This window comes from Protomyctophum parallelum (genome assembly GCF_964188405.1).
Source record: "Protomyctophum parallelum genome assembly, chromosome: 9".
In the NCBI taxonomy this organism is placed as follows: domain Eukaryota; kingdom Metazoa; phylum Chordata; class Actinopteri; order Myctophiformes; family Myctophidae; genus Protomyctophum; species Protomyctophum parallelum.
This window is the reverse complement of record NC_139706.1, coordinates 33,919,383-33,945,570: the sequence shown is the minus strand read 5'-3', so window position 1 is coordinate 33,945,570 and position 26,188 is coordinate 33,919,383. Positions and strand designations below refer to the sequence as shown.

At 45.8% G+C, this 26,188-nt stretch overlaps 1 protein-coding gene across 1 annotated transcript; it reads right to left on the bottom strand.

The window, feature by feature from the left end:
• Positions 1-3,149: 3,149 nt before the first annotated feature.
• Positions 3,150-12,474, bottom strand: LOC310864536 (uncharacterized protein; the record flags this gene model as incomplete). The annotated part of the gene is made up of 3 exons (XM_083773225.1): positions 3,150-4,724; positions 5,975-6,027; positions 9,144-12,474. 3 exons carry the CDS (start codon positions 12,472-12,474, stop codon positions 3,150-3,152), a joined length of 4,959 nt encoding a protein of 1,652 aa, XP_083629351.1.
• Between the last annotated feature and the right edge of the window lie 13,714 nt (positions 12,475-26,188).

Below are 26,188 nucleotides of genomic sequence, written 5' to 3'. Positions count from 1 at the left end.
GCTCTGCCAACGAGCAAAGGGCTCCGACCAAAAATACAGTAGCCTACCTGCTACAAGGACAAGCTGACCCATAACAAGACAGCATGAACCGAAACAATAGCTATCAGGCCCAAATTCCCCCTGATAACAAAGTCATACGGAATGTCACTGTGTCAAGGTGTCTGTGAGTGGGGTGACAGTAACCTCGCCTCACCAGGCTTTCCACCACCTGGGTGACAGGGCTGGTTTTGCCAGCTCACAGGCGCACCTGCAGCAGATTGTGTCAATTAAATGAAGGACAGCTGCTGTGTAATAGTGTATATCTAGGACAAATGGTGTATATAAGGAAGCTAATGTGCTTGTGTTCTCTGTTACAGTGAGAGGCTGGGTCCAGACAGAGCCACACAAAACTCGACATTCATGCCTGTGATAGTTGGATGTTTAATGTCACACGGTGACTGTTTAGTTCATGTTATAGGAGTTTAGGATTCACATTGAGGACACTGTGACTTGCTACCTTTTAGTTTTGGCTCCTGTTGATGACTGAGTTAGTTTGTTTGACCAATTCCCTGGCTTAAGAGGAATAATCAGCCTACTTGAGAACAACTGCCTGTGGCGTGTCCTTCCGTGCCCTGGGTTGTGACCAGCTTGGTCACAGTCACATTTCACAATTGTGAAATGTGACTGTGAAGCTTTTGCCATTTTTCTTTTTCTTGAGTGTGTCAAATCTTTTGAAAATAGTAGATTTACAAGCTCAACACGTACGAGTTGTGAGCTTGTAGATCGGCTATTGCTTTTACGTGTTGATTGTATGTTGTATAATACTAGCCCTTACCCGTTGTGAGATATTTGCCCCCCCCCCTTGTGGCCGTGGGGGGTACTGCGCCCGGTGCGTTTTTAATTCACTAATAAATTCATTAATAATCATTAATGTGTCAAATCAAAAAAAGGGCTTCGTTACGCCCTCCATATTCATATGGTCAATGCCTGTGTGGGAGCGATTGGGGCAGGCAATGAGGAGCTACGGCGGTGTTTCTGACACACAGACAGACAGACACACAGGCGGACAGATATTGTTAGAATTATAGTATGATATCTATAAGGTAAGGTAACTTTTAACTAACGTTTTCAAATAACTGTGGAGTGAAGTGCAGAAGTGCAGCTGTACAGAAAGCTTGAATTATCCTTTTTCAATCTGTAATGTTTGTTTCAGAAAAATCCACGGTAGACATGTTATGAGCTACTTCCTGTCAAGAAATTCCGTGCAGGTGTCGGTGGCTCAGGGGTAGAGTGCCTGGATGGTAACCGTAAGGTTGCCAGTTCGAACCCGGGCTCCCCCAGAGTTACTGTAGAAGTGTCCTTGAGCAAGACACTGAACCCCTAATTGCTCCCGATGTGCTAGTTGGTGCCTTGCATGGTTTCCGCTGCCATCGGTGTATGAATGGGTGAATGTAATGCACAATCTCTGTAAAGCGCCTTGGATAAAGGCACTATATAAATGCACCATTTACCATTTAGGTGATTTTTTTCCTGAGTGTCAGAGTTTGGGAGTGCTTGTTGGATATCACTCAACAGCACTGCGTACCACCTGTTTTGAATTTGCACATACTGCAGGACGCAGGAGGAGGTTGCTTCACTGAAAACAAGTGGAAAGCAGTTAAAACCGTCTCGACCCTTTGGTGTGGTTTGAGCCTTAGGGCCCCAAATCACACCTTAGAAAGCATAAGTGTCTATTTCAACTGCCTGTCATAATTCCACCACCCTCCCTATTTAAGTATTGGCCAGTATTAGTATTAGGATGTTGATATTCATTCTGTATTCATCTTATAGGGCCCCAAATCACAACTTAAAAAGCACGAGCGTCTATTTCAAACTGATTTCAAATCACACCTTAGAAAGCATAAGTGTCTATTTCAACTGCCTGTCATAATTTCACCACCCTCCCTATCTAAGTATTGGACAGTATTAGGATGTTGATATTCATTTTGTATTCATTCATCCTAAAGCCCTAACCACACCAAAGGGTCACCATGCAACTCCTTGGGTCCAAACGGTTGCAAGGAGTTAACGCTAAAGCCGTCTCAACCCTTTGTTGTGGTTTGAGCCTTAGGGCCCCAAATCACACCTTAGAAAGTGTCTATTTCAAACACAAAGTGTTTTTTGACTGTGGGGTCATATTTTGACAGCAGCAACTGCTACATGAATAATGTCATAATTATTATTGAGACGTGTGTTTAATTGTTTAATTTACGTCATATTTATTTGACCTAATTTCTCTGTTCATTGTCAATGGCAAATCTTGAGACGTATGGGGACAAAAGCCATAGGAGGCCCTCAAAAACCACACCTGTGTGAAGTGAGGGGCGCTCTTATCAGCATACATCATCTCATTCTGGCCAAAATATCCGATTTGCTAGTCTACATATGACGTAAACTCTCCTTTCATTGTCAATGGCAAATGTCACAAGAGTTCAGGACAAAAAAGCTGTATATAGGAGGGGCTAGCGCACCTAAAAAAATGATAACGAGTGAAAAAAAGTAGGGAGTTCCTTCCCTTGCCTACTGGCAGCATGCACAGGAGATTTGCTGATTGATCAAGCAGTTGGGGAAAGAAAAAAAAGAATTATATAGGCTACTACTAGAAAATACTACAAATTCCTGAAGGGAAGCAAGGGCGAGTGTGGACTCGAGTAGCTCTCTACCCCATGTTGATGTATTGACCCACATGGCTCTCTCTGTTCTTCTATTCATGGTCATGTATGTCAAATTCTGGTTGAAAAGTTATCCTCCTTCCCAAATGTGTCCCCTGTTATCAACGGTACAATGTCTGCGTTCATGCGCGTCACCCAGGCTCGAATGTATGACCTCAGTACACACATATGCATACCGTACATACATGTACAGTAGACATACACGTGACACACATGCACGCACGCACGCGCATACCCTTGCACAGAGGAAGACAAAAAAGTTTAAAAAAATGTATTTTCGAAATAATGTAAGATTTGTGGTTAGTGCATGGTTAATGCACTTAATATCATATCATCATTATCGTGTCTTAGCTATTACATCTAACATCTAACAGGGGCTTCACCAGACCATGTCTCACATGGTTCTCCATGGTCCCCCTCCCCGCTGATCAGGCACCCGACAAGGGTGGCACACCCGCATTACGGTCGTAGGGTGAGGACCTCACTGTCCGCCTTGTCAGAGCGTGCCGAGCACGTCTTCCACTCCTCCACATTGAGACGCCAGTCACCACGAAGCCTTATGGGCCTGTTGCTGAGGATGTTCTGCACAGGCACAGAGTCATTGAACGCTACAAAGCCACAGTTAAGGACCTTCCCACCACTCTTGATACTTACTTTCAGGACCATCCCATACTGCTCAAAAAACGTCTTGAGCTCGGCCTCCTGCACGTCGTAAGGGATGTTTCCGACAAACAGTCGGTTGGCGTCCGGGTATCTGGCTCCCTCCACATGTGGCTCTCTTGTCTTCATTGGCTCCACGTTGAGGTACACGTCATCGCGAAGCTGTATTGGCTTCTTGCTGAGGATGTTCTGTACAGACGCTGAGTCATTAAAAGCCACAAAGCAAAAGTTAGGGACCTTGCCACCACTCTTCATTCTAAGCTTCAGGACTGTTCCATACTGCTCAAAGAACTCCTTGAGCTTGGCATCATCTACATCATGAGGAATGTTTCCCACAAACAGTTGGTGGGTGTCGGGGTACCAGACCCGTCGCGCTTGTGCCTCCTCCTTCTTGGGTTCCCGCAATGGCCTGGGGCCCCTAAGTACAGGTGGAGGGCCTTCAAATCTCTGTGCTAATGACCTCACTGCCCCGCTGGGCGGGAGATGCCTGGCAAGTAACACCGGGCTGTTTACCTTTGGAGCAAAGGGGACGCGAACAGCAGAGGCAGTGGAGGCGGACTCTGTGTTGGAAGCGGGCTCCTGGGGTTCTAGATGGTTGTCTGCTTTCATTTCCATGGCAGCAGGCTCTACTGCCTTGGGCGCCTCCGCCTCAGGTTCAAGGCTCGTTGCGGCCTTTTTGGAGCGAGAGCGGGTCATTTCCTCCACGTTGAGGCGCCAGTCACCTCGAATCTGTATGGGCCTTTTCCTGAGGGTGTTCCACACAGATGACGGGTCATTAAACGCCACAAAGCCAAAGTTAAGGACCTTCCCACCATTCTTGATACTGATCTTCATGACTGTCCCATACTGCTCAAAGACCTCCTTGAGCTCGGACTTGAGCACATCATGAGGGATGTTTCCCACAAACAGCTGGTGGGTGTCGGGATACCTGACTCCCCATGCCTGTGCCTCCTTCTTTCCTTCTCGCACTGGTCTAGGGCCTCTAAGTACAGGACGGAGGCTTCCAGGTCTCTGTGCTGCCGTTGGCTTCAGAGCCCCGCTGAGGGGGAGGTTCTTACTGGCGATTGTTGCCCATGGCACTGGGCCGTTTGCCTTTGGAGCAGAGAGGACCTGATTCTCCTCTTTGGGCTCGTCAGCTGGCTGGGGCTCCAGTAGGGTGTTTTCGTTCATCTCCACGAGAGCAGACTCAACCTCCTCCTCGGCCTCCTTAGCTTCTGACCTCAACACTGAGGGCCTGCTCTTTGCTTCATCCTCTTCCTCCTCACCTGGAAAGTCTTTCTCTAAACAGGTTGTCTGGCCATAGACATGAGCAACCCTCTCTTCATTCTGTTCTACCTCTGCCTCAGACCCTTCAGGGGATTCTGTGTCATAATCCTGGTAACGGGACAAATCGTTGTGAACATAGCACTTGAGCGCTACAGTATCCTTGGGTGCGAGCATGAATGACTGCTCAAACTTCCTCATTAGCTGTTCATTGTTAGAGACCTCAACCATCACCTGCACGACTTCACTTCTCTCTTCCCCTCTCCTATCTCTCTCCTTTCTCTCTCCTCTCCTGTCATCTCTCTCCTCTCCTCTCCTCTCTCTCTTCCAGGTCCAAAAGAAAAGAAAAAATGTAATTATTGCAACTAATCCACCAATAACAGGCGGGGTCGTGTTGTCCATCTCTATTTTCTCTCTCCTTTCTTTATTCTCTTTTGCCTCTCTTATCCCTTGTCTCTCAGTCTCTGTACTTGTGTCTATCCTCTTTCAAATGTTCTCTTCTCTCGTCTCTCTCCTCTCTGTGTTGTCTCTGTCTTCTCTATGTCTCTCTTTGTCACGTTCTTTCTCTTTCTCTCTTTCTCTTTCTCCCACTCTGTCTCAGCCTCTACACTTTCAGTCCTGCTCTGTCAGCTCCGAAAGCTGTATGGCTGCCTTTAAAAGAACCACATTCATCAACATGTGATGTCACCACCACCATACGTCACAAAGGGCAAGTCATGGCACATGTAACTTCCAAGTCCAAAAACGGTGGCTAAGATGGTAGCAGCATGGTAGATGCTTTTACGCACCTTTCTTAAAAACAGAAGTATCAGTTATTGTCTCCACCAGGCCGAAGGCATGGGGGTTAGAGTATGCTTTGCACTCTATCCGTCCGTATGTGTGTGTCCCACCGTCTGTGTACATAGTTAGGGAAATTTGTAAAATAAATACCACTAGCTTTATTCACAAAATGTGTTCATATTTGTTCCAACGAATCCAACCCAATTTGTTCCAACCCAACTCCCTTTGGAAACATTGTGACAGCTGCTGAAAGTTGGGGTACCATTAACAACTTGTATAAGGCAAAATATGTGACGTGTCAAACTAGGGTTTTTTGTCTCCACCTTCGGCCTGGGGAGAGAGTATGTTTTGCACTCTGTGTGTGTGTGTGTGTGTGTGTGTGTGTGTGTGTGTGTGTGTGTGTGTGTGTGTGTGTGTGTGTGTGTGTGTGTGTGCGTGCGTGCGTGCGTGCGTGCGTGGTGCGTGCGTGCGTGCGTCCGTCCGTCCGTCCGTTACCAGCTAATCTCCGGCACCGTTAACCTGTTGATGCCAAATTTTGCATACACACTCCCTGGATGCCAACGATGAAACTCTGCACTCGCCTGCATCAGGCCAGCAGAGAAGGCCTTGCTGGCCCTGATGGCACACCACTGCCCTAAACATAATAGTGAACAGCGACAAAGTGTAGTTTTCACATTCACAGAATTTACCCTAATGGCATCATACCCCAATGACTCCCAGTGACATCATACCAGTTGTACCAGTCTTTTATGAGAAATTGTCTAGCTGCCATAACTCAATGAGCTCTTTGTGGTCGGAGTAGAGGGGATCTAGCCTTTTACTATTTTGAAAAACATTTTAAAATAGTTCAAATAGACCAGAGGGTCCAGATCTTATGCCTTATGCCAAAACTATTTAGACATTTTTAGGGTAAAAAGGCCCCTATTGTTTTTCTCTTTTTTTGCAATTCTGTGCTGTCCCTGTAAAAGATGGACGGAGTCCTCTTTAAGCAATATGAACGTTTATTAGAAGACAAGGTTGATGATACAAGATAGTGGTTATACGTCTCTGTCTGTCTCAGTATAACTATGAATGAACGGACATCCTCTCTGCTTCGCGCCTGTCCTATATATACCGTAGTACTGCGCAGTGCTGCGCAGGTACAATTGTGCAGTCACAATGTTACCGTATATGACAGTCCCTTTCCACGAAATTCAGCAATATGGTAGAGGGTCATGGGAAACGGTCAAGAACTGAAGCTGACAGTCATTCGTCAAAGGACCTCTGACCTTTAGATCTCCCAATTATATGATTGTATGAATTATTATACGATCCACTCTATCCACTCCTGGGAATTTCGTAATCTGGTTAACCACTCCCCCTTGAAATTGCATTTATATTAATTTGTGCGTTAGAGTATTGACCCTGCTGATACATTGTTGGCTGCGGGAGTACAGCGTTGACAGACAACCCCTTCAGCCAATCAGCATAACAAAACATATCTTGTCATCTCCAGTCTCCAACCAGTGAATGACTTTCATAGCTTGGACCCCCATCTTATTGCTGCATGCAGCTATATTTTTAAGCGGTGCTAGCCCCTCCTATGTCCAGCTTTGAGGGTTTGTGTAAACACAAACATTGTCCTAACAGAAACATTGAATGCCATTGACAATGAATGGCCAGTTTTGAGTGTTTGTCCTAACAGAAACATTGAATGCCCACATTGACAATGAATGGCCAGTTTTGAGTGTTTGTCCTAACAGAAACATTAAATGCCCGCATTGACAATGAATGGCCAGTTTTGAGTGTTTGTGTAAACACAAACATTGAAGACAAAAGTGAGGACGCAAATTTTGATGATAAGATCGGCCCTCAATTAAAACAGGTGTGATTTTAATTTGCAATTTATATGCTGACATTTCATTGAAACACAGTGTACAGCAGTGTAATGCTGCAAGATAGATGCCGTGTCATTGTTCCAACGGTGCATTATTTCGACGGCACATTACTAACCCTGTCCCTATGCCTAACCGCATGCGAAGCCACGTAGACAAAGTAATATAATGGGTTGTAGGAGTTACAGGCAGTCCCTGCACGATATGTCATGAAGAGTGCTGCTTTCTGCGTCCTTATGCGTACATCTCCGTGATGACATTGCAAAGAAACCCTACTTCATTGACATGAGTCCCCCAGCGCTCTATACTATATTGTTGTTGTCGTGCAGAAACCTCTGATCTCCATATTTTAACTCTTTGTGCTTTTTCGTAAATGAATGCCCTACTTGATCATTGATTGGCATTGATCGAGTGGCACATTCAATGATTTGCTATATATGTCTTTAATCCTGAAAGGTAACAGTTTTGGACATGGGGTGTCCACCCGACCGCAACGATATACAGTACATGTAGGTCATCTCCTTTTACAGCAACTCTCAACATGTGCTGAAGGTAGCCGACCTACAAGCTCACCTGCAGCATATATGTTGTGAAGAATTGTGAGCTTTTTAAAGTGTTGTGAGCTTGTAGATTTAGAGAAGATTGGCGCATTCGCATCCTATGGGTACCAAATAAGAACGAATGGATAAGAACGTGGATATAGGAGAAAAAAAAATCTGAGGAAATTTGTTCGTACTACATGGCTTGGCAATGCAGCATTGCAGAGTAAAAAAACTAACAAAAACAAGTGGTTCAATATGAAGCACTTGTGAGCATATTGCAACCTTCCATACTTGGATGCATACAATGGGCATACTTGCAATTGACTGTTCAACTATTCTCCTGACTAGCCTATCCAGTGTCCTGCCAGCATCTTAAAACGAAAAGATGTTATCCAGATGGTAACTATAGATTGTATTCAGTCTCTTGAGGCTGAGTGCTGCATCAAAACAAAACAAGTTTTCTGAATGAAGCCCATTGTCTGATGTTAACAGCAGTAGATGTGGGTGGGGGGGGGGGGAATCCTGGCATGATGGAACTGGGTGGAACTGAACTGAGCTGGGCTTGGATGGGCCAGTCCACCCTTAAACCAAGCAAGATACAATTCTTCATCAATTCCATATGGAGGTCACATACGGGGGTAAGAGGCTTGGCAGTGGTGAAGATTCAAGGCGTTTTATTTGTCACTGATTTATACAGGTACAAGCAGCGTTGTTGTTAGTTGTTATTGTTGGGACTTGTCCCGCAGATGTGTTGGTGGTTAACGTGAAAGGGGTACATGTCAAATGTCAGGCTGGTGGTGATTAACTCAGAACTGGCCCATTCTTGACGGCAAAGCTGCACTGGGAGCACAACAGCCGAAGAGACATCGTCAAAGTAAGATACTTCAATGATGAACTGAAAGGTCACTGGAGGTCACTGGTCACTGGAAAGGTCACTGGGTGCCTATCATTCCACGGCATAGAAATCACTACCTTTCTAAGACTTTTCTGTGACATGACACCATCCACCAAGGCAGAGCAGTGAGGCCGCTCTTACAGCTTAGCAGTACCTGCTGTTGTCTCCCTTGGGATGAGTCAGTGAACTGCGGGATTTGCAAACAAGCTTGTAACTACTGTATATACTAGGGTTTTAGTGACTTGATTGAGCGGTTTCCAGTGCACACCACGTGAGCACTCGGTGAAACTCTTCTTTCCTTCACTCAGGTTGTAGGAAATTCTATTCTAGCTCTACTATGCTCCACCACAACCTCACCTTCTCCCTCTCTCCCTTCTTCATTCCCCATCATTTGTAGGAAATTCTCTTCTAGCTCTAATATGCTCTGCCACAACCTCACCTTCTCCCTCTCTCCCTTCTTCATTCCCCATCAGTTTATCATAGTCCCGCTCACACTGACGCAGCAGATCTAGGATTTCCTTTTCCTTAAACCATTTCAGAGGATTATGCATTGTCTTCTGAAGTGAGGGACCTTGCCCGAGGAAGGTCTGAAAGGTCTCAGACTGCAGTCTCTCATACTTCTCCAAAAGAAACTTGTCCTCTGGAGGGTAAATTCGTTTGTAGTTACCCAGATGTAGTTTTTCATGCTCCTCCCTGGAGATCTGCTTGTGAACCTGTGCCAAATGCTCATTTAGTTCTTTTCTCCTTTGTTCCAACATATGCTTCTGTTTCTCCAAGCCTGAGTAATTGGCAGAGAACTTCTTCATGTAACCCTGTCCATAGAGCCTTGTCTGAGCCTCCACCTTCTGCTGAACCAGATTACGCTTCCTGTCACTAGCCTTAATGTTGAGCAGTTTAAGGGCATTGAGAAGCATCCCCTTCTTCACGTCATAATCTACCTTCCATTTAGTCCCAAAGCTCGGAGTTCGATTAATCTCTAGCAACCAGGGTTTGAGGTTACGATCCAGGATGATATCAAAACCCAGCACCTCAAAGCAGACATTGTCACTCCCTGGTGGCTGACCAGGGCGACACATGCGGTAGGCGTGCAATACATGGGGCTCTGCCACAATCAGAGTCTTAACTACCAGTTCAGAGATGTCGACCCAGAACTTGGCCACGTCATAATTCTTGGCACGGAGAAACTCGGTGAACCAGCCAATGGATCTCTTGTAGCCTTTGTCTGCTGCATCGCCATGCTTGAATTTCTCATTGTGTCTGTTGACCGAGTAGTTTGTTAGGTGCATGTAAAGCTGGCTCAGGTTGCCGTCATGGGGTGCATGATACTTTTCAGTGCACATTCGCACCAAGCCGTCATTGTAGAGAAAGATGCGTAGTGGATCACAGGAAGTAACCAGGACGTACATGCGTAGGTCAAACTTGTAGCCCTCCAAAAGGAAGGGCTTTTCCAAGTATTCCTGGACAATTAAGTGCTTATGAGCAGGTATGTTAGCACAGTTACGGCTCAAATAGATCCCGCGACCCTCTGCTTCGTTGACAGGTTTGACAATTATTGTCTTCTTCTTGCCTTTCCTGCGCAAATCCATGATGTAGTTCTGGAAGTGATTGTACTCAGAGGGGAAGATCCACACCCTGGGGGTGAAGTTGTACTCATCAGGTTGACACTTGAGCATTTTGGCCATGTTTCTTGCCAGTAAGTCTTTCTGGCAGATCTCTCCCATGCCAGGATAGTGGTTAATTCTCTGGTAATCCTTGAGCTGAGCGATTGTATTCTTCTGCACCACTGTGTCTTTCCAGATGAGGTTGACCACCCTGTCCTTGTCCCAGATCTTGAGAAAATCCATTTCAGAGATAACTTTATGAACAATCTCGAACTTGGTGCCGCCCACATAAGCTGTGACAGTACACTTCTTCTTGGGGCTTCTCTGGTAGAACCCTGTAGATATCACATTCACGAGGGATGGGCCACCACATATGCCTCCTCCCTCTATGCTCTCCTCCCCTTCCATCTCCTCCTGTTCTTCAGGTGATGAGCAGGATATTTCACTTTCAGTGCTACTCCCACTGCTGAATTCATGGAGTTCCTCTGGTCTTTGTGTCCTGACTGTCAGTAAGGCAGCTTGCTCGGTTTGGAAAGTCTGAAAGGCAGCAGACAGCAGCCCATCATACTTCTTGAAAAGCTTCTTGTCATCTGGAGGGTAAACACATCGGTAGTTCCCCAGATTTTGCTGTTCATGGTTGTGGATGGCCGCCAGTTGCTCTGTCAATCTTTCTTTACTCTGTGTCAGCATGTGATTCTGTTTGGACCTCTCTGAGGAAGTGGCTGACAGCTTCTTCATGGGGTCATGCACATAGAGCCGTTTCTGAGCCTCCATCCTCTGCTGAACCATGTAACACTTCCTATCGCTGGCCTTAAGGTTAAGTAGTTTGAGGGTGCTGAGAAGCACCCCTTTCTTGATGTCATGATCTATCTTCTGATGAGTCCTAAAGCTTGGAGTTCGATTGATCTCCACTAGCCATGGTTTGAGCATATTATCCAGCAAGATATCAAAGCCCAGCACCTCGAAGCAGACGCTGCCACTCCCTGGTGGCTGACCAGGGCGACACCTGCGGTAGGCGTGCAATAGATGGGGTTCTGCCACAATCAAACTCTTCACTACGAGATCAGATATGTTTCCCCAGAATGTAGCCACATTGTAGTTGTTGGCACGGAGGAACTCAGCGAACCAGGCAATAGATCTCTTGCTGCCTTTGTCTACTGTCTCGCCATTCATGAAGTTCTCGTTATGCCTGTTGACTGAGTAGTTGGTTAGGTGCATGTAAAGCTGGCTCAGGTTGGCTTCGTTGGGTGGATGATACTTTTCAGTGCACATTCGCACCAAGCCATCATTGTAGAGGTAGATGCGTAGCGGATCACAGGAGGTAACCAGGACATAGAGGCGGAGGTCAAACTTGTAACCCTCTATCAGGAAGGGTTTCTCCAAATACTCCTGGACAATGGTGTGCTCTTGAGCAGGTAGCTTATACAATTTACGGACCAGATAGATTCCGCGGCCCTCTGCTCCGTAGGAAGGTTTGATGATGAACGTCTTCTGCTTGCCTTTCCTGTGTTGCTGTTTGACGTAGTTTTGAAACTGAGTGTACTCAGTGGTTAGATTCCACGTCTTAGGAAGGAAGTTGTACTCCTGAGGTTGGCACTTGACCATTTTGGCCATGTTTCTTGCCAGCAAGTCTTTCCGGCAGATCTCTGTCATGCCGGGGTAGTGGTTAATTCTCTGGTAGTTTCTGAGCTCTGTGATTTTCTCGTGCGGCACCAGTGAGTCAGTCCAAATGAGGTTGGCCTCATCCGCGCCCCAGGTTTTGCGGAAAGCCATTTCATTGATGACTGTATGAACAATCTCAAATTTGGCCCCAGCCACATTGGCGGTGATGAGATTTTTGTTTTTGCGGGAAACTTTCCTCTTCCCACTGCTCTGGTAGAAACTTGCAGGTGGCCCATTCTCGGATTCTCCTTGATCCTCTCCATAATCATTGGGATGAGAGGGTATGTCAGAGGCCAGCGGAGGTGGCCCATTCTCAGATTCATTGGGATGAGAGGGTATTTCAGAGGCCAGCGGAGGTGGCCCATTCTCAGATTCTCCTTGATCCTCTCCATAATCATTGGGATAAGAGGGTATTTCAGAGGCCAGCGGAAGATTGAAGTCGCAAGCCTCGCTCTCCCCCAGACTCAGCCGGTGAGTTGTCTGGTCCTCAGTGACTTGTTCAGGCATTAGCTGGCAGAGAGCATTCTAATGAATCGTACTTTATTCTGTGACTCTTGCACACATGCCTGTGCAAGTCAGCTGTATGGCTGTCACTTGCCATTGAAAAACTAGATATTTCGACACTGTTACATCACTGTTACATCACAATAGGCATGTTGTGACCATGTGCAACCAACATCAAACAAGCTGTACCAGAAGATTTGTAGGGCATTCCGGCAATATCTGAAGCTGATTTATTACAGTTTCTTGGACCCATGTACAGGTACCGTAAAAAACTAAGTATTTGCAACAAAACAAAGATATATGCTATTTAAAACTGAAAACTGAATAAAAAGAGCCTAAATATAACCAAAATAATGGTGTACTCTATTATACACAGTATATACCTCTCCCAATTACAGGGTGGGAGACCCGAAATACATGCATGTTATTACAGTATATTCAGTTAATTTCCCCAAAATATAAAGGTTCAGTTTGAGTGAACAAAATAATGGTCGGTTGTTTATGTAAATATAACTTTATTTAGAAAAGTACAACGTATTGACATTTACTACATAAACACCTATATGTCCACTGTCCATATGTCACCAACAATAGATTGCAAAAGCCTCTAATAGACAGATACATAGTTTGAGTAAATAGCTGCACTGAGATGTACTCCATAGCCTATACACATGGTTAAACACACTCTGAGCCAAGTGCACTTGGCATTAAACACTGCAAAGATCACTGCAAATGAACACTCATCATGAACACCACACAGTAAAAGGGTCAGGTCAGTAATCAATTAAGTGCAAATCTGCAGTATAACCATTAACCAAGTATATCTCTGTCTTTGGCGGTACGTAGCCTAATTAACCCTGTAGTTAAGACAGCAAATGAGGACCCATTTTAAAGCCACTGGGGCTATGTATGTTTGATCGGTCATAACACCGTCTGTGTAATACAAACATCATGAGGACTCATTCATTGCATTCATATATGTGCACACGTGTTCTCAGTCTCAGTGATTACATACATATGGGCTCCTAGGCACTGAACCGCCTAGATTCTATAGGCGTAGTCGGGTCTGAAAGACCCTCTTCTAGGCCCTAGAAGAGGGTCTTTCAGACCCAACTATGACTAGGCCATTTTCTAGACCCTTCTAGACCCTCTTGCATAAACTTTGACCCTCTTCTCTGTTTTCACATATTGTGTAGGCTTGTAGCGCTGGACGATGGAACCAGAAAATGCCCGCCACTGCTATGCCCTATTAAGATTAATTTTAAGGGTGCAACATTTCATGGAATTTATTGAGTTAACTGATTATAAAAAAAGATCACACTTGTGGAAAGTGAGGGGTGCTCTTATCATCATACATCACATTCCGTGCTCAGCCAATCAATCAACTGAGCACATTCGTGCTACAGACAGACATAGAAACAAAGCTGTTTTGAGGGGCTGGCGCCCTTCAAAAAATTATCAATAATTTAATAAAATTGTTTGAATTAATAATAGGGCATATTATTAGAACACAGCTTTGTGGGTTTGAACTTTGAACCCTGCCTGGTGTCGATGTCAGCAAGGACATATGTGGTCGCAACGGATTCAAAGTTCAAACGCTAAATGAAATGGGTTCAGATCTGAGCAAAGTCTCCTTGAGGTGGTGTGTCTGAAGCCTGTTCTGGACAGGAGTTTTGAGACAGATGAGGATTAGCTGAACATTTTCCAAATCATTTGGAAGTTATGAAAATAGAAGATTTGTAGTTGCAGCCCAAATAAATGGATTGTATGGAATGTCATGGGGTGGTGGTGCACTACGGTGTTGAAATCAGCCCTCAGCTATTCCTGGAAGAAAGCTACACACTACAACACACTACAATACAATACAATTTCAAACAAGGGGGCACCCTTTTACCAATTATTACAAACTTGAAGTACCTAGTACTTATGCATGAGTTAATTTTTAAATATAACTCTTTTGAAAATAGCAGATCTACAAGCTCATAATGCGTTGCATCGTGATGAATTGTGAGCAGTGAGCTTGTAGATCAGCTATTTTCAAATGGCTGAAATGAAGTGGTTAATGTATGTTTTGTAATAATACAAATCTGTAACTAAAGTTTGCAGTAAAAGTACAATATTTGGATCCAAGATGTAATGGAGTAGAAATAAAAGTATTGAACATTGAGAAAAACCTCCAGTAAAAGTGCCTAAAAATGTACAGTACTTGAGTCAAATGTATTTAGTTACTTTCCGCCACTGCTCAAGCTCCACTGCGGCAAGGTCACAGCAAGAGGAGAGGAGATGGCCCTTATAAGGTGGGACAGTTTGTTCACTCACGTGAGCCATCTATCTATAAGAGCGTGTGTGTGTGACTTTCACAAGCTGTCACTGGACCGATCGGTGCCAAAGCTCTTCTGCATGCTGCCAGTAAGACTGAAGGAATGCCTCCACATACTAGATTTATTTTCATCACACATCCTTTTAATTATTGAACTCAAGATTTTAATAGATTTCACTGCAGGTCATTATTGTATATATACATCCCACTGAGCATTCTTTGGTCTAATAGACGTCTAAAGGGCCATCTAACAATGCTAGGCTAAAAATGAAAAAAATGTAGACGTTTGTATCGCATTTTTAGACGCACGTCTAATAGCCATCTTTTGCTCAGTGGGATTGACATTGTTCCTGATGAAGTCAGGAACAATGGAAATAGGGAACACATGCCCACCCGGGCAATACACATTATACCTGCTGTCAACGTACCTGGTACGTACGTACGTGGTGGCTCAGGGGTAGAGTGCCTGGATGGTAACTGTAAGGTTGCCAGTTCGAACCCGAGCTCCCCCAGAGTTACTGTCGAAGTGTCCTTGAGCAAGACACTGAACCCCTAATTGCTCCCGATGTGCTAGTTGGTGCATTGCATGGTTTCCGCTGCCATCGGTGTATGAATGTGTGTGTGAATGGGTGAATGTAATGCACAATCTCTGTAAAGCGCATTGGATAAAGGCGCTATATAAATGCACCATTTACCTGTTGTACCCATCTGTCTGTGTCCCTTTCACATGTTCATACACAGAGAGGCCTCTCTGTCTGTGACTTTATTATGGATGGAGGCATCGATCTGTCTGTCCCTATCTCTTTCATGCCCATATATGGAGATATCTGATGTCATCAGTATATGGCCATATATGGGCACATCTTTGGATCGGCTGGATCTCCATGCCTATGGGCATATTGACATAAGACATTAGACCTGCTGGTCTTTTTGTTTGTTTCTTTAAAGGACTACTCAGGAAACAATCCAAATGGGGAAGCATGCCTGACCCGGTTATGCAATACCCGTTGTCTGAGTAGCCATTGTACATGCCTGCCTGTGTCCCTTTAGTGCCCATGGAGATCTCTGTATCTGTCAGTGTGCCTGTGTCCCTTTTATTACAATATATGGATATCTCTATGTATGCCCATGACCCTAGTATGCCCATAATGGAGATCCCTGATGCCACCAGTATGGCCATATCGGTTGGACAACCCTATCCGAATGGGATTCATGCATGTGATTCTCTATTGTTTTATTTTGTTCTTGTTCGCTAGCCATAGAGTTATATAAACTAGAGGACGGACTGCTGATGGAAATAATTTGATCAGTTATAAATTATATTTCTCCTCTTGTCATATTTGTTATTCTTATGTCTGGTTAGACTCTGATCTAGCCTCAGGGTGTGGTATGGACCCTTCTCATCCAATGAACAAACTACGAACAACAACAAACTGATGGTCCTATTTCTCTGTAATACTGAGCTATTAAGATCATTTCTTTGGGGTCATAATAACTAGTATAATTTTTTTTGGTTGTCATTATAGTTTCAAGCGTTTTGATCCAGACTTTCGGTCACGGATACAATCGGCCGAAATGAGTTGTCTTCGACGGGTGGCTGGCATCTCCCTTATAGATAAGGTGAGTCACATCTGGTTAGGTTGCCTCTTGGGCGTCTCCCGAGAGGGAGGCCCTTGATGAACATCCCACTGGGAGGAGACCCCGGGGCAGACCAAGACGCAGTTGGAGGAAACACATCGACTCACTGGCCTTGGAACATCTTGGGATCCCCCAGGTGGAGGTCACTAATGTTGCTCTGGAGGAGACGAAAGTCTGGAGCTCTCTGCCCCCGTGACCCGACTGCAGATAAGTGGTTGAAGATGGATGGATGGATGGATGATCCAGACTTACATTATTTAGTTATTGATCAAAAGTATTCCCACCAGGAAGAATGCTCTACTTGCACATTGTCTTGATTTGTCACAATTTGGTGACTGTGACATCATGTGTGTGGCCAAGGCTATGGACTTTTTATGCCGACTTTTCTTCCGTGCATTAAAGTCAATGGCAAATGACATAAGTGGGTGACTTCATTATCATACATCAGTGGTTCTCCAACAGTGATCCCGGGACCACCAGTGGTCCTTGAGGGGGTTCCAGGTGGTCCCTAGCTAAATGATGGAGAGTTGGTAACCAAATGGACCCCGAGTTAGATTATAGTTAAACATCTGCATACTAAAGTCTACACAATTAGGGAATGTAGAAGAATTGATATTTTGATCAACGTTTGCCCGTTATCTCTCCTATGGTATACCACATCAGTACAGCATGGTATTGTGGACAAAATATTATCCAACGATAACATATTCAAACATCTCATCAGTAAAAAAAATTATAAGATAAAGATTATTCATTTGAATCACCCCAAAAAGGTTATTTCTCTGCTCTTTATATATCCTTTCATTCTTCTTTCTCTTCATTTCTATTTTGTAGCAGTGCCAAGTGCCAACCGCTCCAACATGTAACTTTGTGTCTGTTCCTTATTATTACGCCCCCTGCGACGTCATTGGTCATACATCACCATCAGACATCGTCGTCATATGTCACCATCAAGGCACCGCTCACTTAACACTGGGTGTGATTTTTTATATTATCTTTTTGAGGGGTGCTAGCCCCTCCTGTATACAGCTTTTGTCCCCACACATCTCAAGATTTGCCATTGACAATGAACGGAGAAAATAGGTCAAAATTCCGCTAAATATGACGTGAAGTAAACATCAAAACATTAAATGCCATTGACATTATAGGGAAAATGTACATCATATGTAGACGAGCAAATCTACCAATCACAGGCAACAAGCATTCTGATTGGCCTATATGAGTTGATGCATGATGATGTAGAATGATAAGAGCGCCCCTCACTTCACACGGTGTGATTTTTATTTAATAATATATCCTTTCTCCTCTTTTTTCTGCATATATGTGCTTGTTTAACAACACTGACACAGCCCTCCCTTTATTTGATATTTTAAAGGCTTACATTGCGCCGTCACTGTTGAGGATTTCTAATTGCCTATAGTCATCAAGCAGGACAGGTACGCACATATCTGCCATGCTGTTGCCATGGGCCTGTGCAGTGTACATCTGCATGGAAGAGGGGCCGTGGGACAAAGCGTTGATCTGCTGCTGATCCGGCATGGGCTGCATGTAGCCAAACTGAGGGTACATAAAAATCTGCTGCTGGTCGTAGATGTTCTGCGGCTGCAGCATCTGGTAGTGCTGTTGGACGAGCTGCCCCTGTGTCTGGGTCAGGGCGTTGTGGATAGGCTGCCCCTGTGTCTGGTACTGCTGCTGCTGCTGCAGCAGCTGCAGCTGAGCCTGATTAATGGTGGGAGTGTCAGCTGGTAATATCAGCTGCATCCCTTGCATGGTGGTGGAGGTTTTGAGCACCATGGACTTGACACTGCTGCTGTTGGCGGTGGGAAGTAGACTGGATCTGTTATTAAAACTCAGGTTGAAACTATGCTTATTGTGTTGCTCCAGGAAGCTCTCTGACTCCGACATCTCCTTCCTGAAGACTGCGGTGCTCATGCGGTCCTCCGTGGATGGCTCATGCTGCGGTGGCAGGTCTGTGGAGCGGAGACACGTGTCGATGAGGGCTTTGCCCTCCTCGCCATTGACCACGGACTCGAGCTTGGGGGTGGCCCATGAGTAACGTTTTCCCGTCTCACTGACCAGCAGCACGACAACCTGGGTTCCTGTCAGGGTGGCGATCTGTTGGGCCTTCTTTATCAAACCATTTTTCCGCTTGCTGAAGACTGTACGTCGCCTTTGGTTGTCGTCAATGTATGCATTTTCTAACTTTACACGCCCGCGTGACCTCTTCTTGGGCTTTCTTGCCTGTGGGACTGCAGTCTCCTCCCCTCTTCCACGCATCTTCCTGGGCTGCTTCTTTGCCCGTTGGACTGCTGCTCCCTCCTCCCCTCCTCTCTCACGGTTCGCCGTCCCTCGCCTCCTGCTGGTATTCTTAGTTGAACCCATGGGGTTATCATTCTCTGCCATTGACTTGGATCCATTTCCTGGGCCACTATTTATGGACACGACTCCCTGCATAACAACTGCCGTGCTGTTTAAGTCAGTGTCGCTCCAAACAACTCCAGGAATGTTGCGACCTGTACTGTCCCTGTCTAAAACCGTCCCGTTTGCTGCTGATTGTGGCAACACAGTCTGACTCAACATCCTTTTATGGAACTGGGTCCTCGCGTGGTTCACTCTCACTGTTACTTGCACTTCCGAAACATTCAAATAAGTGTGACTGTGAAGTTGCCTTTTAAAGAGATAAACTCCGCGACGTCACCTTTTGTCACAATAAGGTCACAATTCGTGAACATCACCGTGACGTGTCTGCGCAACCTAGCAACAAACGCGCGATGCCAACGCGAACATAAACGAAACAAACAACTGAAACAAGCAGCATGGGGTTGGTTTCCCAGGAGGCATAAGGTTTACAATGAATTACAACAACGTATAATTATTAGCCGATCTACAAACTCACATCAACTAACTGCTTTTAGCCTTTTACACAAGTAGTCTATATGCCTACATTTCCGGACTTTTACTTGTAACACAGTATTTATAGTACTTAAGTTAGAAATCAGCATTAAACGTGTGAGTACTTTTTCCACCACTGACCACTAGATGTCACTGTAACCATCCACCAACCTCTCCACTCTCCAGAGAGAGAGAGAGAGAGAGAGAGAGAGAGAGAGAGCAGCATCCATTCTCCAGCAGCAGCATCCACCGTCGTTATTCTCTCGTATCTGGACCACGCTTCATTTACCAAGAGGAGAGACGTTAACAACAACCAACCAGAGGCTTGTTTTCAGGTAAAAAAAACATTCCTTTCTTAAACACCATGTCGGTATAAATGTCATTGTTTGGGAATTGTGTTGTTGTTGTCGCTGCGTCTCGTTAAGATGGAGATGCTGAGATTGCAGAGGCGCTGTTGTGTAAAAGAAAGGGAGATAGGCTATAATCACATCGTAGCCTATGGTTTTTTTCCCTCCTGGATCAGGCCTACATAATAATTATAATATTATAACGTGCGTGAGAATTAATGCAGTCATCGTTGGCTGTGATCATGCGGTCTTAATTTTGTCATTTCTACCAAAGAGCGTCTTTTTCATCATTGTTTGTCAACGGGGCGTTTTTTTCATTTATAAGTACGCACTTGGCACAAGTCACGAACGGATCACAGTTTGAGCCGCACAAAAATATAAAATAATACGTGAATTTTAAATTAATAAACGTGATAACATGACGTGCTATTGATTTCGCATTTCTTTGTATTTGAAACTGGATTGTTTTTGTAAGATGGAGGCTGTCTGCTGCTGCCCTAGTCATGGGCTGAGGAGGAGGCCTCCCACCTGCCTATAGGCTCAGTAGCTACTGTATACATTATTGAATGTAGACCAGGGGTCTCCAATGTCTCTCCAACGTTTTATCCCTTAAGGACCCCCTATAGCTCAGTGGTTCTCAACCTGTGTGGGTCGGGTGTGTGAGCATAGATATTATTGTGAGCTTGTAGATCTGCTATTTTCAAAATGGTTATCTTACCAAGTCTAATTTAATGCCCCAGGTCAAATATGGTTATTTTGGGGAGGTCACCGACTGAAATGGTTGAGAACCATAGCATGGGGGAAGAATTGTGCCAAAACGTATACCACTGCCCTAGCTGAGAAATAGATGAAGCAGGGACTACATGTATAAAATTGTGTTGCTGTTTCATAGATTTCATATCCTCAAAGACTTGTTTGACAGCATAATCAGTGTATGTTGGATTCATGATAATGTTTATGTTCAAGACATTTAACCCATTTAGATCTGAGGACGATTCTTTTATTTTCCTATATCAGTGGTTCTATTTCATGTCAAGGACCCCAAAAATGATATAGGCCTAATTGGCCGCTGGCCCCATCTGAAGCAAAGATTTGAGTTAAAAACATTTGTACTGAAAGAATATCTATTCAAAGATTTGTGCCGCGCTATTTTTGAATGAGGTCAGAATGGGGTGCTATAGGGTTTAAATGGCTTTCCTATATCAAATAAGATTTGGCAGCCCCCCTGTAACTCTGAGGACCTCCTAGGGGTCCCAGACCCCCTGTTGAAGACCCCCAAATGCATTAAACCAGTGATTCTCTTAGTGGGATCTGGGGACCCCCAGGGGTCATCCAGGGGGTCCCCTGCAGCAAACTTTGTTAATAGACGGTATGCATAAAGTGAATGGCAAATCGATTATAGTATAACCACTTTATCCTGCATACATTGGCTATTTGAAAGTAGCAGATCTACAAGCTCACAACACCTCACGATGTGACACATTGTGAGCTTGCTAGAGCTGCTATTGTCAAACGAATTACTTTTGAAAAATGTATTTCTTTATACACTCTATATATATATATATATATATATATTATACACTATTTTCTTCTACACTTAGTGTTGGTGTGTAGAAGAGTGATGAGGGAGCAGAAATGCAAACAATACTTTAGAGTAAGAGATTTCCTTGAGGTTGACTCGTCGATCATTCTGATTAAGTTAGTTTAGGTTTGTTTTTCACTAACCTTTGAAGAAGGACCCAGCCGTTATCGTTGTTCCATTTCACAAAAATCCACTTTAAAATGGTGTGATTGTTTGTAATGGTGTTGAAAAAATGCATTGCGCCTCAGTTTCCCAGAAGCCCTAGCAAGCCATGTGACAGATTTTTTCCGGTCACGTCATCAGAACACGTCACCTATCACTCTGTCCGATGGAAACCCTGAAGTCTTAAAACGTATTAAAAACGCAAATTAAAGAATGAAGACATAACTCGTGGAACTCGTGATTGTGATGGAAGCTGTTCTATATCAATTAACTCATGTAACTCGTGAATGGGAGGGAGAGTTTTTAAGTCAAATGCATGGCAACTAATGTTGTAGTACTTGAATCTGGTCTCGGTCTCAAGTCCACATTTTCATTTACTCTGTCTCGTCTCGGTCTCGCACATAATTTGACTCGGTCTCGGACCAAGGGACTCTGGACTCTCCATCCACCGAGTCCACTTGAGTCACGATTCACTACAGTGCAATGAAATAAATGTATTATACCCATATTATGAGGAGTTCATTAACATTATAAGAGAGCTGTCTGGCGCTTATAGCGAGCTATCTTGTTCAAGGGACAGGGGACAGGGGACAGGATTTAACAAAAAGAATTGTGCCCTTTGTGATAGGGAGCAATGATATAGTACTTCAACTCTTAACGAGATTACACTTAAGACGGAGGGCGGAGGTTGGAGGTGAGATTTATTGCGGATGAATTGATTACAGTATGGAGCTGGGATGAGTGAATGGACAGAGAAGTGACTGACAGTATGATAACAGAATGATAACGGAATGATGACAGTATGATGAGGAGGTGACAGTGGATGGGCTTTGGCGCAGGCCCCCTGGAGACGGGCCAGAGCCTCGGCTCGGATCCTGCCTGGCGGAGGCAGGGGGGCTCTTGAGCCTGCCCCCCAAAAGGAATTAAAGAGTGCACGCCTGGAGGAATGGTGCAAACTTCTGGAGGAAGGAGTAAATTAAGGTTTACCTGGAAGGGACTATACAAACGATGTTGGAGAGATTCCCTCGATGAGCCGGGGCCTTTAGCGAGAAGGGATCCGTGGGAGAGTGAGGAAGGCCCCGCGCCATTGGAGCCTCACGATGGCTGGTGCCGCCGACATGGGAGCCTTCGCGGAAGGGGCTCGTGGGAGAATGGTTAGTAGGTATGGTTGGTAGGCGAACAGCCCGATGGTTGGCCGGAAATCGTTTGCCCGCGGAGTCTGTTTGGGATGAGAGTAAGGTTGATTAGCATGGCATGAATGAAACGTGAAGGAATGATTATTTAGCAGGCGTCCTCTCGACAGAGGGCAGTGAGTGAGAATTTGATTCGCCTGGCGGGACAGGGAGACTCCCGACGGAGGAGGCCTGCGTGGCCGGAGGACGGGTCGACCGTCGTTTTGGAGGAAGTGAGTGGGCGTCCTGGAGAGGGAGAACATGTTTAGAAGTGGGCAGAGGAGGAGGTACCCGCCACCCGACACATCCACCAGTCAATGTAGGTAACGCGCTGGAAGACGTCATGGACTTCTGGGCATCAAGCACGGAGGCGGAGGAAGGTCTGACGTAGGAGGAGAAGGCGGAGGACGACCAGTGGCCCGAGGATTGCAGGGTCAGGACGGAGACGCCGCTGGCAGCAGCGGTGGTGGCGGCTCCGATTCTCAGGGAGTGGCTGGAGTATAGCGGTCAGGAGGGAGACCACATCTTAGGAGCAGCGAGCGGAGATGGGAGGCGAACTCTCTACGACGACCTCAGACGAGCCCTCCAACGACGACTCCGGTCATCTCGGTCCTTCGTACATCTGGCCAGCTCCTTTGTGCTTCCGCACCGGTATCTTTCTTTAGTGCGTCTGCCTAGGAAGGTGTGGGACGTCCTCTCGATCGACGCCCAGCGTTGGTTCCCGCGGTGCGGCCTTGGCCGGGAGTTCTCGATGGCGGCGGCAGTGACCAGCTAGTCTCATACTCCTCACTGCTATCTTCTCTGTTATACTTGGTAATGGCCCGTACGGATGCTCGTTGGTGATGTGCTCATCCTGGTTGATGTCAAGTACCACGGAGACATTCTGGTGCAGCACCCGTCCAGGGATTTCCGTGGGGCGGAAGTGTCCGGCATTCACGGCCGAGGAGGAGGACGGTCTCCGCAGTAGCAGGGAAGAAACTGGTCTTAACGTGGAGGGGGAGGAGCACGGAGGAGAGGTACCTGACCACGGGGTCGGGTGCCGGACTAGTAGACGCCATGGATCTCTGGGCATCGAGCGAAAACTGGGCGTCGTGTTGTTTGACGAACGCGGCAGACCCAAGGGGAATGGTTTGACGAACATAGGTTCTTGGGCTATGGCTGACGCAGTGGACGTGGAACCGAAATTATTGATAATGATAGACCGACTGCGGGAAACTATTCCGCTTGGAATTCCCCCCCAAAACTGAAGTGGGAGCGTAGCACGGTGGCCTGAGCTCTCCGAGCAACGGAGGCTATGAATAGGTTATGGCTTAATCCATTTAGGCCTAAGGCGGATTCTAAAAACGCCTCTGAATCCTGACCTAAGGTTTCTGAAAAACTTCAAATATTTATAAAGCAGCATCGAAATTTTACATTTTGAATACTGTACGTACTGTATGGGTTCCCGGCCTGAGGGGGTAAGATACCGATAGGGGTTCCCGCCCGGAAATGGGTTAAGTTGAGTGGTTGACGGGTGAGTAACAGAGAAAATCTTAATTAGGTACGGGCTCGGTGAGCACGGTCTCGCCATCGAGAAGGTCGACATAGGCGGACCTGAATCCTGAGAGAAGACAGACTATGCGCCCACTGCGCGTGAATGAAGTGGAAAGCGAGCTACGCTTTCTAACCATGTGTTGAACCGAGACATCAGAGACACGTACTTCCCACGGATTACAACTGGAGATTGAGAATGTGACGTGGCGAAAACTTCCATATCTGCTGGGCGAGGTACGACAATGTGCAAACGCGGCAGCAGATTTGAGATTTGCTGTGAAAGGAGAGGAATACCAGATGGAACACGACCGCCCTGAAGACAAGCCATTTGTATGTTTGCACTATACCTGCGTCGAGTTAGCGTGACTGTCGCGTTGAAAGCGGAAGCAGTCGGGGAGGGTGAGTGGAGTGATGCGTGCTGCGGTTTAGTCATGTCGTGACCATGAGAGATGACTGCCTGCGTGGCATTAACTGAAGCTGGGATGCGACGGACGAGTGAACGGCAAATCGAATCTCGCGTTTGACTTTCTTTTCCTTTTCTCTTTTTCCTCTTTTCCTCTTTCTTTCTTTTTCCTCTTTTTCTGTGAAACGTGACGAGTCCTAAGTGAGCGATTTAGGGAGACAGCGGGAAGCCGCTCCGCGCACTTGAGCCGATTCCTGAGTAAACGCAATGTGATGATCACACCCGTGAGAAATGAGGGGCGCTGGTGAAAAAGGGGCTAGCTCAAGTTAACTAGGTGGTGAAGGGACACTACGGAGCTACAAGCTCACGGCGTGAGGGTCTAACGTCGATCAGGGGGTTAGACATGGAATGAAAACCCGGAAATAAACCACAGCTAAATGTGACTTATTGAGCTGATAGTGGGAGCTCCGACCTGAGAAGCTCACGGCTTGTAGATCAGCTATTGGAACGTGTTCACACTGACACACGCACGCCTCTCTTTTTTCTCTCTTCTTCTCCTCTTTTTACTTTGTTTCTTTTCCTCCTTTTCTTTTCTTGTTTTCCTCTTCCTTCTTTCCTTCTCTTTTTTCTCTCTCTCTTTTCTCTTCTTTCTTTTTCTTTTTCCTACGATTACGATCAACATCTCATCACAATCCACATGATTGAAGCATGAATCTGAAGCACTAGTAGATTGCCGTGGCATAAATGAATGGGGCACTGAGTTGCCATGTTGGAGGAGACAAGCGCCAGGTCCGCGAAAACAAGCCACGAAAACTAACTTGAATCATTATGAAAACGATCCGACAGCGTCAGATAATTTACCGACATGTAACACTGAGGGTGCTTCGAATGAACCGTGGGTTTAAACAACGGCGTTTACCCGGCAAGTGATAAAATAAAACAAGCCTGAGACGCTTATAATGAGCGGACGTGGCAACATGCCTGACGCACCGGACATGCTCAGAGTAGTCTAGTAGTCTAGTGAAGTGGTGGCTCTAGTGTTGACTCCCGTGGCAACAAGGAACGCGGAAGTGCTCGTTCTATCTCAGGGGAGGGGATAGTTCCGCCAAGGAACAATGTGGAACTAGACGAAGCGTGTCGCCACTCTACACTGTGGACGGACTAAACGCTGTGTATGTTTTTAGACCTGCAGCCTTGATCTATGCTACGTTCACATGATGACCGGTAGCTTACTGCCGTGAGCGCAACGTTTAATGCATGATCGCCCGGACGCCACCTGAAGCAGTAGCGAGACTGGTGGCATGAGCATTAGCAGCAGTATACAGCATAAGCAGCCTTGTATACGGCAACGCGCGACATACAAAGCACTGAGCAGCAGCAAGCAAGCAGGGGAAAAAAGTGGCTATTGCGTGCGGAGGCGGCATCGGAACGGAATCGAAATTAGGCTGTTAGCAGTTACGTTTGTTTTGAAAGTTGAACCATTCAGGTGGATAAATAGCAGTGGCGAGCAATTAGAATGATACTGTATCTGATGGAGGCATGCAGGGCCTGGGACGCTGGCGAAACACCCGTCGGTGTGTCCTGGGATGAAAGCTGCGGCCGTGGAGAAATTTGTTGACTCTTGAACTTGGATGGAAATGACGGATGATGAAGGTGAGCTGCGAGCTC